Source organism: Taudactylus pleione, unplaced genomic scaffold, assembly GCF_031769625.1.
Source record: "Taudactylus pleione unplaced genomic scaffold, aTauple2 ptg000139l, whole genome shotgun sequence".
NCBI lineage: Eukaryota > Metazoa > Chordata > Amphibia > Anura > Myobatrachidae > Taudactylus > Taudactylus pleione.
Window position 1 is genome coordinate 6,576,244 of NW_028284541.1, and position 16,133 is coordinate 6,592,376.

The 16,133-nt window shown below is 45.3% G+C and overlaps 1 protein-coding gene across 1 annotated transcript in view; it reads left to right on the forward strand.

Annotated features, from left to right (window-relative positions):
• The first annotated feature begins 1,768 nt into the window (after positions 1-1,768).
• Positions 1,769-16,133, forward strand: part of SYT16 (synaptotagmin 16) — a 139,777-nt gene continuing 125,412 nt past the window's right edge. Inside the window, exon 1 of the mRNA XM_088473740.1 lies at positions 1,769-2,025. Coding sequence (XP_088329866.1) covers positions 2,013-2,025 — 13 coding nt within the window. The 5' untranslated portion in view covers positions 1,769-2,012. The remainder of the gene's footprint in view (positions 2,026-16,133) is intronic.

Genomic DNA, 16,133 nt, shown 5'->3' on the forward strand with positions numbered 1-16,133 from the left:
AAATTTACTAAAATCGTTTACTAAAGTTGTTAATTTACTAAATGTAATGAATGATTTTTTAGAACTACAAACCATTTTTGCATATTAACTTACTGAAAATCGTTCAGTTGACAAGTCTGACTGAACTACAAATTACAAACTACAAACGTGAACGCGCATGATCGATAATCGTTCATCGTTTGACTCAGAAAGTGAACTATTTTTTCAAACGATTATCGTTAAAGATATCGTTTAGAGATAATCGTTCAAAAAATCGTTGTGTGTGTATGCACCTTTACAGTTAGAAGAACTGGAAAGTTTTTATTATTAATTGCCCTAAGTTTGGAAGTTGCACTGAACTTCAGCAGTATCGGCATAGACACACTGCAGGTGGCGGCAGAGAGATTCGGGGTAGAGCTTGCTCCCCCCATTCTCCAGTTCTGGAAACCATTGCAGCGACAACTGCTGTGTTGTTATTCAGACTGATTCACCTGAATATTAAAGCCGCTTGGGCTTGTGCACAGACAGCGGCTTTGACTTTGGAATTATACAGTGGGGAAAAAGGAAACATATTCCCTCACCAACTGCTCCCTAAATTGCAACAGTGTATCTCTGAATTACCTGATCTTTTCATGTGGCTGTTCTGATTATATTTGATAAATTTTTACATATTTGATATTTGATACATTACCATCAATTTGATGAATATTAGCGGGCACTGTGGATCATTTGATTTATACTGAAGATATTCCGCATTGAAAGGATCATTAATTGTGCTTGGGCAAATGCAATAAGAGTAAACACTCACTTATATATTTTATATACTTTTAGACACTTAATTTATTTAAGATTTTTTTATACAATTGCTTGTTTGATGAAGAGTCCATTTAATTTTTTTTCTTTGTTTTACTATGTGGTTTAATTGTTTCAAATTTAAGGATAAATACTGTTTATACATAAACCAGACTACGCCTTCTAATCAGCAACTCAGTATAGCACAATTTAGTTTTAAGGTTATCTTTGGGGGGGGGGGGGGTCACAATGTTTTTTTTAAACACTTCTTTTTATTTTTTTTCACAGATGCATGGATGGTTCTCACTGAACCATCCCTGCATCTGTGCTTATTTTATTACAGACAGATACAGATACAGACGGATCTCCCCGTGCGTGCATTAGTCTTTTTTTTTTTTTAAATGGCACCGCTCAGACACACGATTCATCGCATGCTGAAATACACGGCACGGTCAGCATACAAATACGACGGATCATATGGGCTGCGCATTTGATCATACAAAACGTTTTAGGAGCGCGCATCGGATCGTATGCTACTTAAAAAAATACACGATTTCTGCACGATTCATCGTACGACGTGTCGAAAATTGGGCAATCTCCCCGAAATCGTTCTAGTGTATGGCCAGCATAAGCTTTGCAGAGAGATAAAGGGTGCAGTAATTGCTTTAATGGTTGAGGAGAATGTGGTATTATCTTTACATGTTCTTTGTGGAACAATCTGTTAATCTGGGCTAATTGAATGCATTGTCTTTCTAGTAAATTTGTTTCCTCTGATGAATCAGTCACCTGACAGTATTAATTTAAAACCAAGGCTTCACAGATATTACGTAGAGATAGGTAGAGGTTAGAATAAGGCATAGTAATGTGATGGGTACTGTCAGGCGCTCTGATAGCAATAAGAAACGATGAGCAGTGAGCATTTGGTTTTAATTGGCAGAAGTAAACCTATCCACTCTCTCCTTACTATCTCCCTTGTGATTTCCCAGCTGCTGCAGTGCATTGCTCTGTTCCCAGACTGATGGCTCACATTATACACCTCACATGAGGCAGTGAGTGCTACAACTGATGTGGATGTGATGAGAAGCTCTGTTTGGGGTCATGCAATCAGACCAGCTGCATCATCCCTGGCATTGCTGTGCCTCCTCCTGATAACGGGCTGCCTGTCTCTCTGTGCTCCCTGCTTGTGTAATATGAATACTCCTCACTGCAAGCTGCACGGCTAGCCGGGTCCTGCCAGCACCATGGCCACAGACAGTAAGTACCCTGTGATGGGTGGTAGCCTGGGGTGGAAGATGGTGCAGTCATTTTGTTTACATTTCAGCAGGTGCCAGCCCCTTCTGGCAGATCTGCAATAATGTGCTATGCAGCGGAGGCTGGTATGGGAGGGAGGAATCTCTACTACAGTACAGTATGTGCAATTATATATGTGCTGCGATGCAGGTCTAATGTTCATCTTTGTACATATGACATATGAACAGTGTGTGTTTGCATGCCATATATATATATATATATATATATATAATATATATATATATGTGTGTATATATATATATATATATATATATATATATATGTATGTGTATATATATATATATATTAATTATATGTTTATACACACACTATATATATTTATAGTTTACTGCATGCGCACACATCCAGAAGGATTATTGACTGGTCACTTATTGATTACACATTATGCTTTGTATCAGTTTGTGGAATTGTGTATGTGTCTCATTGTAACAAACTTCTTGCATTATCCTGTTTGATGCAGTAAGGCTGCATTGATACTGTATTATGCAGTGAAATTTGATGCTTAAAGTTACATGGATGTTTTCTAGTTGTATAATTCTCTTGCTGGCTCTTTATGCTTTCATCATAGAAACCTGAACTCACTGAGTGCCTGAGAACAACACAGTGTTATAGCCCTTTTACACCAGAGCTAAAACCCGGGTTATTGCAGGATTAAACCGCTTAGCTCCTTGGTGTAAAAGGGACAAGGTTGGAGTCCCGGGTTGAGTGACCTGGCAATCTAACCCAGGTAACTTGTATGGTTTAACACGGGAATGACCCGTGAAACCCTGCAGTGTAAACGGCGCGATCCAGGTCACGATGACCTGGAGCGCACCGGCTTCAGTGGGGCTTGGAGATGACATAATCTCCAAGCGTCCACTTCCACGCCGGAAGAACTGGGTACCTGCAGACCCAGCTCTGGTGTGAATGGCGCCCACTTGGGGAATATTCTGGGTCAGCGCCGGCTATATTCCGGGTCTGATCCGGTTTGGAACCCTGTTCCAACCTCCAGGTCAGACCTGGAGTTTAGGTATAAAAGCAGTATTAGAGATGGGGGATTTATTGGCAAAGGGGGCAGCTGCTTTAGATACCCTTTTCTCAGGAGTCTTCCTGGACATTGTTTGTAAATCATTGGCACTATACTATGCTGTGTTTGAGTATCATTGGTAATATTGTGAGATAATAATATTGATATGGCTGTAGGAGGTATATTTACTAAGCAGTGGATTTTGTTACTCACTAGGAACCAGTGACCCATTTATGATCTCTATAGATGCGGTACTGCATACTGGGCCGTAAGGAGGGCAGTGTGGCTTGTGCCCTGGTGGAGTGCCCTGGGGTTGGCACCGTCGCAGCCTTTCGGCCCCTGTATCTGAATATCGTGGTGCCTGGAACAGCACCCTGCCACCAGTATCGGTGCTGCAGTGCAGGCTGGAACATCCATCACACGTTCCGCCACGCACCCTGCAGCATGTACAGCTGCTAGTAGCGTCCTTAGGACGCTCATGCCAGTGTGCACTGCTCCGATCATGGTGCTCCTGCCCACCCCTTGGGTCACAGCCTTATGTTGACATGCATTCAAGGGGAGATGGTGGCAGCAGCACTGGGCGCACTGAAGCCCTGCTTTAGGTGCTGACTGTAGATTAAGATACTCAATGAAGACTTTTTGGACGGGATCTAGTCAAAATGTCAACAGTTAATATGTCGACAACCAATATGTCATCAATAAAAAAATTGTCCCTCTCTCTCCCCTTTTCTTTCTTCTTCTTTAAAAGCTGGTTCTGATCAGCTAGGCTGGTGAAAGCAGAGCACACCTATATGTAAGATTTGCCTTGTAAACCCAATGTTTGTGTGTGTAGACAGAGTTGTTCTCTGTATGGAAAATGTATTTTGGATTATGATATTCCTGTATGGAAGTGGCACCATCTAGTGCAGAGTTCTATGTAAACCTTGTGTGCATTCCCTATATACACAGGAGTGACAACACAAGAGATGCACACACAGAACAGATGTACTCATAGAAAATGTGTGAATATATTGACCAAGCTGTAATAGCAGCTCATATATAACATGCCACACCACATAAACAGTATAGATATGCATCTCTGCCTCTCTAAGGACAGCCTTCCAAGATAAAACATTCCTGAGTCCAAGAGGGGTATTTACTAACATTGCTCATATGTGCAGATTGCCACTGAAATTATAGCAACAAATCAGGTATTAGATTTCATCTATCTAGATCAAGGGTTCTCAACTTCAACCCTCAAGTACCCCCAAAAGGTCATGTACTGTGGATGTCTTTAATCATGATTTGATTTCCTGAATCAATAATTGGAATGTAGTCACTATCCCGGCAGTTGGGATACCGGCGCTTAGAATACCAGCGCCGGAATCCCGACCACCAGCATCCCGACCGCCAGCATCCCGACTGTAAGTATTGGGGTTAGGGTGAGGGACAGGTTTAGGGTTAGGCACTAGGGGGGATGGTTAGGGTTAGGCTGCAGGGGGGTGGGGTTATTGTTAGGCTGTGGGTGTCGGGATAGGGTTAGGCTGCAGGAAAGGTGGGTTAGTGGTTACATACCTACCCTTCTGGAAGTGTCTGGAGGCTCCTGAATTTTTGGGGAGCCCCCCACACCCTCTGGAGTATCCGCATCTCCTGCATCCATGACATTGCCGTGAATTGCAGCTCTGTATGGAGGGGTGGGGCTAAAGCTCCTCCCCACACTCCTGCAATTAGCGGCAGATTGCTGTGGCGGGGTCTAATGACGTAGGAATCCGGCCTCGCCCCCCAAAGTGGCCACTTGTGTCTGCTCTCTGGGCATCTCTTGGGGAGCAGATACTAAAACTAAGTATGTGGTTAGGGTTGGGCTACTTACCTTCTGGCGTTGGATTATGACTGCCGGGATCCCGTACACAACCCAACAATTATTCTGCCTGCTTCCACAGACAGACATTCTCATTACCTGCCCTGCTGGGGGAACATGAGGGGTGGAGCTTAGAATCACTGGTCTAGACCACAAGTTCTCAAACTCGGTCCTCAGGACCCCAAACAGTACATGTTTCCCAGGTCTCCTCGCATATTCACAAGTGAAATAATTAGCTCCACCTGTGGATCTTTTAACATGTGCTAGTGAGTAATGAATCCACCTGTGCACCTGCTGGGTGATCTGGAAAACGTGATCTGTGTGGGCTCCTGAGGACTGAGTTTGAGAACCACTGGTCTAGACAATAACTCATAGATTATCTTCATTATTATAATTAGTTTTTAGTTTTAGGGATTCACAAAGTTTCTGCAGAACAGTACATGAAATACAAGTTTATAGTAACAGTGTAGATTGACCCATCATAATTACAATACAGTGTAAGGTACAACATATAGCAATAAAATGACAGACTAAGGTAGGGCGGGAGTAGGACAACTCGCTATCTGGCAGGGTAAGCAGTGACAAGTTGCAGGCAGCGGAGGTAATTCTCAGTGAGCCTGCACACAAAGTAAGGGCGAGCATATACTGTAGTATCAAGGTCGCTGATCAAAATAGGAGACAAAAGACTAGGAGCAGAGGTGACATGGATAGTGCTAAGGGGAGAGCAAGAGAAAATAGTGCCCTACCCAGGGGCGCCGAGAGGGGGGGGCAGCGGGTACAGATTACCCGGGCCCGGGCTTCCTGAGGGGCCCGGCAGGGGCCCGGGTCCGACGCCACCCCCCCCTCCCTCACAGCAGCCCAGCACACAGCGTGTGCTGAGCTGCAGTTGGAGACTGCTCATGGCTGCTGAGCAGCAGCCACAGCAGTCTCCTATGCCTGTGCGGGGGAGCGATCACACTGATCGCGCCCCCCCTGGCTTTACGCCAGACTGAGGGGGCTTAGAGCGCCCCCCTCCCTGGCGCGCAGCGCCGCGAAAAATATTTTTTATTTGTTTGGCAAGGGGGCATGGCCACGCCTCCTGAGATTAGGCCATGCTCCCTATTACCGGGGCCCGCCTTGGCTCTTGGCGGCCCTGGCCCTACCTGTGAGAGCTTCCATTCTAAGGGTTGAACTGGGAAGTAAAGCATGTCAAGGGCGGAGAGGTTAATGCAATGTGACTAGGACGCACCAGCAGACTGTGCTAATAAATTTGATATGTGACACTTTTACATATGTGTGCGACTGTAAATGGATCATGACGTGGAAAAAAGCTGCGGCTGTTTCATCGTAGCATTTCATATGCTGATTCAGAGACTCAGTCGTACACGGATATACAAGTGTTGCATATCAAATTATTCAGCACAGTCTCCCGATGCGTCCTAGTTGTATTGCATTGCAACTAAGGCACATTTTTGCACAAAAAGATGTGAAAAAGGTGTCCGGTGCAGGCAGAGTCTCACGGAACATGGGGCGCCAAGGGGGGTTGTTTGGCTGCAGCAAAGATGTGTGAGGACATATCTGTACATACTTGCAGAAAAAGCTCAAGGTAGTCAACTAGCATGGGCCTATCTATAAGAGATGCAGGGTGTACAGACCCCTTGGTCCAGTGAGCCCCACACAGCACACTCTGCACACATACATTATGCTTACCTCTCTGGGCGCTATGTTCCCAACGATCTGCCCATGCACAGTCTAAACTGCAACTGCGCCAATGTGGGAAGAGAAAGGGGGGAACACAAAGAGACTGCACACGGGCCCCCTCCTCTCTTAAACCACCCTTCTTATCAAAGTATTATTTAAAAGTGCCTGGATTGTTCCCTACTGGTTCAATTTATTTAAAAATATATTTTTTTATATGTGACAGTCAAAATTGAAAATCCTAGAGCAAGGGAAAACTTTAAAACTGTGTTTTCAGAGTAAATTATGGTCTTATTATAAGGAGCCATGCACTTCATCAAAATCGCACCACTGACCGTTCTGGTAACGGTCACCTCTCCACGTTGACAAGCCATAGAAGTGTGAATCAGTACTAGGGATGTGCGCCGGACCATTTTTGCTGGATTTGGCTCTGATTCATCGTCCGGCTTTGGATTCGGATTTGCCAAACTGCTGTGACTGGTTTTGGATTTGGAGTTTTTACAAAAAATGACAAAAAAAGCTAAAATCACATAATTTGGGCTTTTTTTTCGTTCATAGAGTATTATTAACCTCAATAACATTAATTTCCAGTCATTTACAGTCAATTTAGACCTCCTCACAGCTATAATATTGTTTTCACCATTATTGGTCAAAGGCTGCAGTGAGCTGGCTGTTTACTAAGTAACATAGCAGCGGCACAAACACAGCAGTTTAAAGCACATCTATGAAACATTGCCACACATCAGTGGCAGAAATGAAAGGTAGTGTAAGATGGAATTGTCCTTGGGCCCTCCCACCCACCCTTATGTTGGATATTAAAAAGGATATGTACACTTTAACAAACCAAACACTTCAGCGACAGGGATTGCCAATTTTGTGGCTGAAGTGCTTGGCTTGTTTTGGCCCCCACAAAACAAGCTACCAATCGGCTTAAGGCAACAGCTCTACAGTGGGAAGATGTCAACGTCATTGCCGTCCTCACCCTCATCAGTGTGTACATCATCCTCACATAATATTATTTCATACCCACTGGAATCCCCCATAGCAGAAGACTGTACTGTGACGTATGTAATTGCCGAGAAAGGTCTTCCTCGTGGAATTTCCAGTTCATTTTGATGAACATCATCTTTTCCACATTTTGAGGAAGTAGCCTCCTACGCTGTTCACTCACTAGGTTCCTGGCTGTGCTGAAAACTCTGAATACACACTGGAGGGTGGTCAGCTTAAGTAATGCAAAGCTAGTACTCGAAGGAACTTTTTGACATGTCTATTTGTACAGTGTCATGAAAATAATCCTCCACCATTCTTTGGATGGTGATCGTATCAGATGGAGTTACGATAGAGGTGTCACTAATGTTCTGAAATTCTTTTAGACCCGACCAGATGTCAAAATGTTGGGTTGACTTAGCTACCTCACCACTGGGTCTTTTGGGAAAGCCGATTTTTTTCTGGCTGCAGCTCACATGTGGCTACTTCAAATGGTTTGCGCACCTTGCAGAAGACAGAAAGTAATCTCCATTGTGTTGGGCTAAGGTACATTCCCCCTCCTCTCCCAATGTCATGGCTTGTTGTATAGCTATGAATGGCTTTTTGCTATTCCTCCTTCCGCTGAAGCATATAAAGGGTGGAGTTCCACTTTGTTACCACCTCTTTCTTCAGTTGATGGCAGGACAAATAAAACTGTTCTTGCAGGTGCTGCAATCTCCTCCATGCTGTTGCCCCTGTCATATTTTAAAAAAACCTGCACCACTAAGTTGATTGTGTGAGCAAAACAGGGGATGTGTTGAAATTCACCCAGCTGCAATCCTTTCACAATATTTGTGGCGTTATCAGAAATCCTGAGGAGAGTCCAAGGGGCAGATTCAATTGGGCGTGTGATTTTTAAAAATTTCTGCCGTTTAAATTTCGCGCCACCTCGCGTCCATTTTCTGTCATGCGCACTATTCAATTACTGAAACCTCGCACGCGTAATTTGCATAGGTAAGCGAGAGTGGCTGGCTAAAATGTATTCGTGCGTCAGAAATATTTTGCCTCGTGGGATTTTAGCAGCCATTTTGGTAGACGCTGGTGAGGAGAGAAGTGACGGACGCGGACTGCTGTTGGGTGATATTTTATAAAATACCACATCTATTGCACAAGACCCCATCCATAGCACAATCCTTTTTCACAACACCACATGTTTGTATTTGAGACACATATGTTGTGTAGGATACAGCAACTATTAATGATGTCGCTTACTTTACTGGGGGAATACAATAGGGCCCCCCCAGACTGGTCCAAACATCTAAATCTACATTTTAATAGTCCAAATGTTCTTTCAATAACTCCACGTGTAGCAATATGATCTGCTTGATAACTCTTTTCTGCTGGAGATTGAGGATTCGATAAGGGAGTGAGTAGCCAAGGTCTGCAACCATAACAAGCATCACCTGTAAATGACACAATTGTAAGTATTGAAATTATAACAATCTAAAATCTTAACATCACTAATGTTATGACTATTGCCTATCTGATGCTCCAGCGAATGGACACAGCACATCAGTTAGAAGTTTAATCAAAGATCACAATCAAATTCAACAATAGTATTATAATGGGAAACTCGCCAACAAGCCAACCGGATTGACATGTGTCCTCCATGAAAGCACATAACTGTGATTATTGTAAGATAAATGAATCATGGGAGGCCCCAGGAAATCCAGCCAAAACATTGGTAATACTCACATGTGCATTACACACAACCTGAACATTGATTGGTGGAAAATATTTTCTATTTCGAAAATCCTCCTCATTGCTGCTTGGTGGTGTCAGTGCTACATGCGTGTAATCAATTGCACCGATTACATTTGGCATTCTTGCTATTTTGTAGAAATCTTGTTTTACAACTCTTAATGCACTATCAGAGGACCACTTTATGAAATGAGTTGGTTGTCGTCTGAAAGCCTTTAAAACTTCGGACAGAATCCTAGAAAAGGAGGGCTGTGACATTCCTGCTACCACTGCCAGCATGGGTTGAAATGTTCCTGATGCCAGGAAATGAAGGGCAGCCAGTAATTTCGATTCCCCGGGCACAGCTTTATTAGTTGTAGCCCTGGGTTCCAGGTCGGGGCGTAAAATGTCATATAACTCTGATATGGCATCTGATGAAAGACGGTATCATTTTATTATTTCTGGTTCAGGAATGTCTGCCAACAGACGTCTTGGTTTGTAAAACCGAGGACGTTGGATACAAACCACAGAATTAATGGGATTTGAAGCAGCAGCAATCTCTACATCATGCACTTCACTTTCAACTGCATTCACTTCAGTCGACACACAGTCACCTTTATCCATTAGCTCTTCAAACATACACATCCATAAGACACTTTTAAAAGCCTCTATATTCAGATATATATGAGCTAATAATGGAAATATATATGGGCTAACAGTAGCAATAGATCACTCCTGCACTCAACAAAATGGCCACTGAGACATGTTGCTATGCACTGTAGGAATTGTTCCATTTGAAATTTTTCACATATATGAGGGTGAAATGGACTAGCTCAGTTGTTTTAGAAGAGGCGTACTGCCGCTTGCGAGTGGGTCTGAATGACCCCCTAAGGCCATACTTGCCTACTTTTGTAAAAGCATTTCAGGGAGATTGTGAAAGTAACACCAATAATTGCAGCGGTAAAGTGGGAGTGTACTGCTCCGCCTGAGGGATATGTCATAAAATTGCCTTACTTGCAAATGTAAATGAGCCCCAAAGCAGTTTATAAGATCTACTTGTTGATAAAAACACACTGATACTTTTCAGAAAATGCATGTAGCCACAGGGATCATTGTGCCCTATCACCAATGCAGGGAAATTATACTAATGATGCAATTTGAATGTATAGATCTGTGTTTATTTTTATATATATATATATATATATATATATATATATATATATATATAACAGCTACATAATGGTGGCACGGTGCAATCAGGGAGATTGTAGACTTGTCAGGGTGATTGCTACTATTTCAGGGAGTCTCCCTGATAATCAGGGAGAATTGGCAAGTATGTCTAAGGCCCAAGGCATCACGGTGCTTGTATACACCGAGGACTAGGGCCCAAGGAGTCACAATGCTTGTATATGCAGAGAGCTACGGCCTAAGGAGTCACAGCACTTGTATACATTACAAAAAAACTTACCTTGCAGCCAGGGGTGTAGGGAGGGCAGTTCCGGTGGACTGCAAGCCCCAGGTGCCGGACAGATCAGAGGGTGCTGGTAGCTGCTGGAGTACAACTCCGGCAGTTGTTTAATTGAAGACAGTGTCCCGGGTGCCGGCTCCAGGTGCACTGATCGCCTCCTCCTCCTCTGCTCCTGCCTGCACTGGATCCTGACAGAGGACTGCACAGGGGAGCAGGTAGGAATGTACCATGGACCTCAGTTTGTGGGTGGGGAAAGCTGCATCCATGACGGGCTGAAGGATTACTGTGGCTGTGAGTGGGGGGAATTACTGTGGCCGCAAGTGGGGGGAATTACTGTGGCTGCGAGTGGGGGGAATTACTGTGGTCGCGAGCGGGGGTAGATTATTGTGGCCACGAGTGGGGGAGAGAGAGATATATATAATTGGTGGAACTGAGTGGCAGTGAGCTGCAAGGGAGGTAGAAGGGGAAAAAGTAAAACGAGAAAAAAGAGGGGAGCAGAGAAAGACAGTAAAGAGGAGTGAGAGAGAGAAAGTAAGAGGGAAGTAGGGCTGCCAGTAGTTTATTATAATTACAATAATTATTATTGACACTCGGTTACTATTTTTTCACTTTACATTCACAAGCTCAACTCTCCACCTAGTTGCCTGCCTGAAGTCCTCTCCTGCCTACCAGCATGCCTCCTTGCTTGTCTTCCTGCCACCATCCAGTCCTTTCCTGCCTACCAGCACGCCTCCTTGCCTCCATCCAGTCCTCTCCCGCTTACCCGCACGCCTCCTCACTGGCTCCTTGCCGGACTCCAGTCCTCTCCTGCCTACCTGCCCACCCGCCTCACCTGCCTCAAGTCCACTTCCGTCTATCCACTTAAATTCTCACCTGCCTCTAATCCTCACCCACCTCCTGTCCTCACCCACATACTCACCGCCTCCCCATTTGCCTCCAGTCCTTACCCGCCTCTCCACCTGTGACTGTCATTACTTTTGGACAAGTGCCCTCTGCAGCTGCTGCTAGCAGTGGACTGGATAAATATACATCCCCGCCCTGCCTTTATTTTATCAATGGCGTGTCCTGACAGCCAGAGAACAATAGGTAAGTTTGAGCTCCTGTTTTGGCCGATTTGGCTCACGACCACTTTGGCAAAATTCAGTGGAGGGAAGGGGCGCATAGCAATAGCATGCTCCAGACGCCATGGCTTCACGCTACACCTCTGCTTGCAGCAGATCTGATCGGGACAGGAACTAGCAGGCTTGCAGCAAATTGCCGCGATTCACTTATCAATAGGGAGAGGGGTGGGGCCAAATGATTGAGTCTAATTAAATCGTGTCATATTGGCTCTGCCTCCTCCATATTGACCCGCGGTGGGGCGGGGCTTAAGAACATAGCGTCTGCATTCCAGTCTGTCGGGGGGTTTCTGGGTACTCAGAAACTCCCCTGCGTGGGCTACTAGGCACAAGTCCCGGTTGCGGCGCCTTATATAGAACCAAGTCTCGTGAGAATCCGACGTCGGGAGGATAATGTTCGGCCTCGAAGTGGGATGCGAGTCAGGTGGGAACATCCGAGCTGCAGTTCGGGTGGACTTGGATCCCCTATGTTCGGAGAGGTTCAGATTCCACAGAATCCAAACTGCTCCGATGAACCGGATTGGATGAGCTGCAGCAGCAATCCAAGCAGGATTCTAAACACATTACACTAACCAGGATATTTATTTGAGGCATCCTGTTTTTGTCAGTATGTTTGGCCAATCAGAATAGGTTATGTTGGAATTAGAATGGCACAGACTGGTCTTTGGCATGTATTGTAAACAGTTTATGAGGGTTATGAATACTGTATGCACTAAAATCACAGTGGCCAATCAGATACTTGCTTTCATTGTTAAATCTACATTAGAGAAATACGGTAAAAGCTAATTGCTATGGTTTTAAGACAAATGTGTATATTTGATAAATTTTAGTCAGTAAATCTCAGTGTCTTTTAAATTATTATAATTGCATTGTAATTTGTATATATAAATTTTTTAACCATAGCTGTTGTCCTATGTGCGCAAATTTCACTAACCTAAGATGAAGAACAAATTTTAATTTCTCAAAATAATTTGCCTGTCCTTTTAGTTAGACTGGATATAGGACACTACACTCGGGGACATGTTACACGGCTTGATGAACTGTGCACGTGACAGGTTTGTGATGTGCAGAGAGGTTATGTAATGAAATGAATGAGTTTTGAGCAGTATGTCCTAGTTACAGACATTTACAAGGTTTGCAGCTGCTTATTTCTGCATCCTCACAAACTGTATTGTCTGCATGTTCCACTCATCTATGTTATGTGAACATATCTTCAGCGGTTCAAAACATGTTCTACACATGTATGCAATGTAGCCAGCTAATACTTGTTACTATGGGGTCTATTCATGAAGAACATGAACTGGCTACTGAAAAACATCACATCGATGCGATATATAGTGATGTTTTGCAGACATTCATGTAGACTTACCTGTCTGTCGTCTTCGTGCGGTATCCGGCCCCTCTGCGATCCCGGGAAGCAGTGAGAAGGCAGACCTATCAGGAGCCATATATGCCTGCTTCCCGCTGCGTGTGCGCCGATGTCTGAGAGCAGCAGGTCACTTCAGACCTGCAGCAAAGGATGCTGGGCTAAAGGGGGCGGAGCCAGCGCTGGGTGCCGGGCAGAGAGCTGGGAAGTATGCAACTTCCCTGCTCTGTTTGGTTCGCAGTACAGATTACGCCATCATGAGATAGCGAATGAGTACACTGCAGAAAGCTGAGTTTTCAGTTCGTCTATGAATTGTACTCACCACACAAAAGTATGATGATGCGATTCATACACGAAGCGGGGGTGCTGCTGGAGAAGGAATAACCTTCTCCACGGTAAACCACTGTATGAATTGCTGAAATATACTTTCCAAATCTTCCTCATTGTCAGGGAGACTACCTGAAATAGTAACAATCTCCCTGACTCCCTGAAGAGTCTAACAATCTCCCTGATTGCACCTTACCCCCATTTATATTTAAAAAACAAAACAAAAAATAAACAGATATATACATTCAACTGGGATCATTTGTATAATTTCTTTGCATTGGTTATAAGGCACAATGGGGGGAATTCATTTCAACACGGATTGTATAGCGCCCGAAGGGAGCTCCTGGAGCTATTCAATTCAGTGCGCTGTTATGTCGGAGAATGCCGGTTCTCCCGTGTTAAGGCACGAGAACCGGCATTCTCTGACTAAAGTGCCGGCCGCGCGGCTGTTAGCGCTGTGCTAAGCAGTAAAACAGAGGGGGGTGCGAGAAGAAATCCTTTGCTTGCCCAAACAGCGTGGTGTATTGAATAGCTTCGGGAGCTCCCTCCCACGGCTATTTAACACCGCTCCCGCCCCCACAGAAAGGTGGGCAGGTCTCCCGGCCGGTGCCACATACCCCTGCACCCCCCCTCCGCAGGCATCTGCTCCGGCTTTTAAGTGCCTTAGTGGGTGGTCAGGGGGAGCCGATGACGTGTATTGCGCTGAATCACGTCATCGTGGCCCCGCCCCCGGCTGCACAATGCCGGTAATCTCTGCATTGGGTAGCAGGGGCGTGGCCGCGATGACGCGATTGCAGAGTCGCACTCTGGATCCACCCCCAAATTAGTGTCACGCCCCCCTACTGTGCAGATCTCCTCCTGGAGGAAGTAGCCACATTGTCGGCATGTATGGTGTAGTTTCATAAACAAATAGATCTTACTGACTGCTTTTGGGATCGTTTACATTTGGATATGTCAGGTTTATGACACGCCTCTCAGATGTAGCAGTACACGCCCACTTTAACGAGGGCTCATAGCATACTTACCTACTCTCCCGAAAATCTTGTGCTGCTCCCGAGCCCACAGAAAATAGGCAAGCAAGGGCTTCTCACTGCTCTATGTATAGACCCCAATAAAGTTATTTAAATTCTCAGCTCATTGCTGTGAAATCCCAGGGTCTGACCCTGACTTACACCATTGCACACCCCATTATTAGGGCAGGAAAGGTGTCACAGGAGCATATTTATCACAATCTGCATTTTTAATGCCGCTGTGATAAATATTTGTACTCAAATTTGTCATTTTTCTCTTGCCCGGAGATGGGCCCATCCTGGCGAAGAGCTGGAAGCAGTGTGATAGCATAACCAGGCTTGCCAACTTTGTGGCTGCCCCTGCCGGGAGGGCGCGGCCAGATCGGCATGACAGAGGGCGTGGCCAGCACTAGGAGGCAGGGAAACGGAGCGGGGGTTTCAACGGCAATTGCCGGGGGGACAGGAGGATGATGGGCAGCAGCCGGGCGGATTGCCTGCCTTCCCGGGAGGTCGCCCGACCAAATCGGGAAGGTAGGCAAGTATGAGCACAATGCTATCACACTGCTTCCTGGTTCGGGTACCCCATAGTCAATGCGTATGTGCCACTGGGGGCTGAAGAATTTGCAAAACCGTATCCCATAAGTCTACTATTGGCTAATGTCATTTGGAGATGGCGTTACCCTTTATGGCCAAGCTATGGAATGTCTTGCAGACTGTGGGGTAAATTTACTAAAGTGAGAGTTTTTCGAAGTGGAGCTGTTGCCCATAGCAACCAATAACATTCTAGTTATTATCTTCTAGAAGGTGCTAGTTAAATGTTAAGTAGAATCTGATTGGTTGCTATGGGCAACATCTCCACTCCGAAAAACTCTCACTTTAGTAAATTTACTCCTGAGTGTTTGGTAGTTAAATTATCAGAGTCCTCTAGCAGCAGTGAACAGTCACCTTTGTGTAGTGTGCATACAGGGCCGGCGTGATATGGTCAGCTGGCCCTGCGCAGCAGGGTGGTGCTGGGCTGGAGAGGTGCCACCGCCTTCTCCATTTATTGGGCACCCGCTTAGATTTTGTTACCAGTGTGCGCCCGGCGGCTTCTTCCCTGCAGCTGCAGCCTGGAGCTTACTCATGAGCTCTGCCTTCCGGCTCCTGCAGTGCGTGAAGGGAGAGACGTCATTACATCATGAGTACAAGCAGCTGTCAGACAGCGGTGGGCGCAGGTGCAGGGCTACAGGTAAGTACAATGTTGTGTGACTGTGTGTCATTATGTGTAAGGTGCACTATTACTGAGGGCATTGCATAAGGTGCACTATTACTGAGGGCATTGTATGAGGGGCACTACTACTGTGGGCATTGTATAAGGGGCACTACTACTGTGAGCATTGTATAAGGGCCATTATTACTATGGGCATTGAATAAAGAGCACTACTACTGCAGGCATTGCATAAGGGGCACTACTACTGCAGGCATTGCATAAGGGGCACTATTACTGTGGGCATTGTATAAGGGGCACTACTAATGTGGGCATTTTGTGTATAAGGG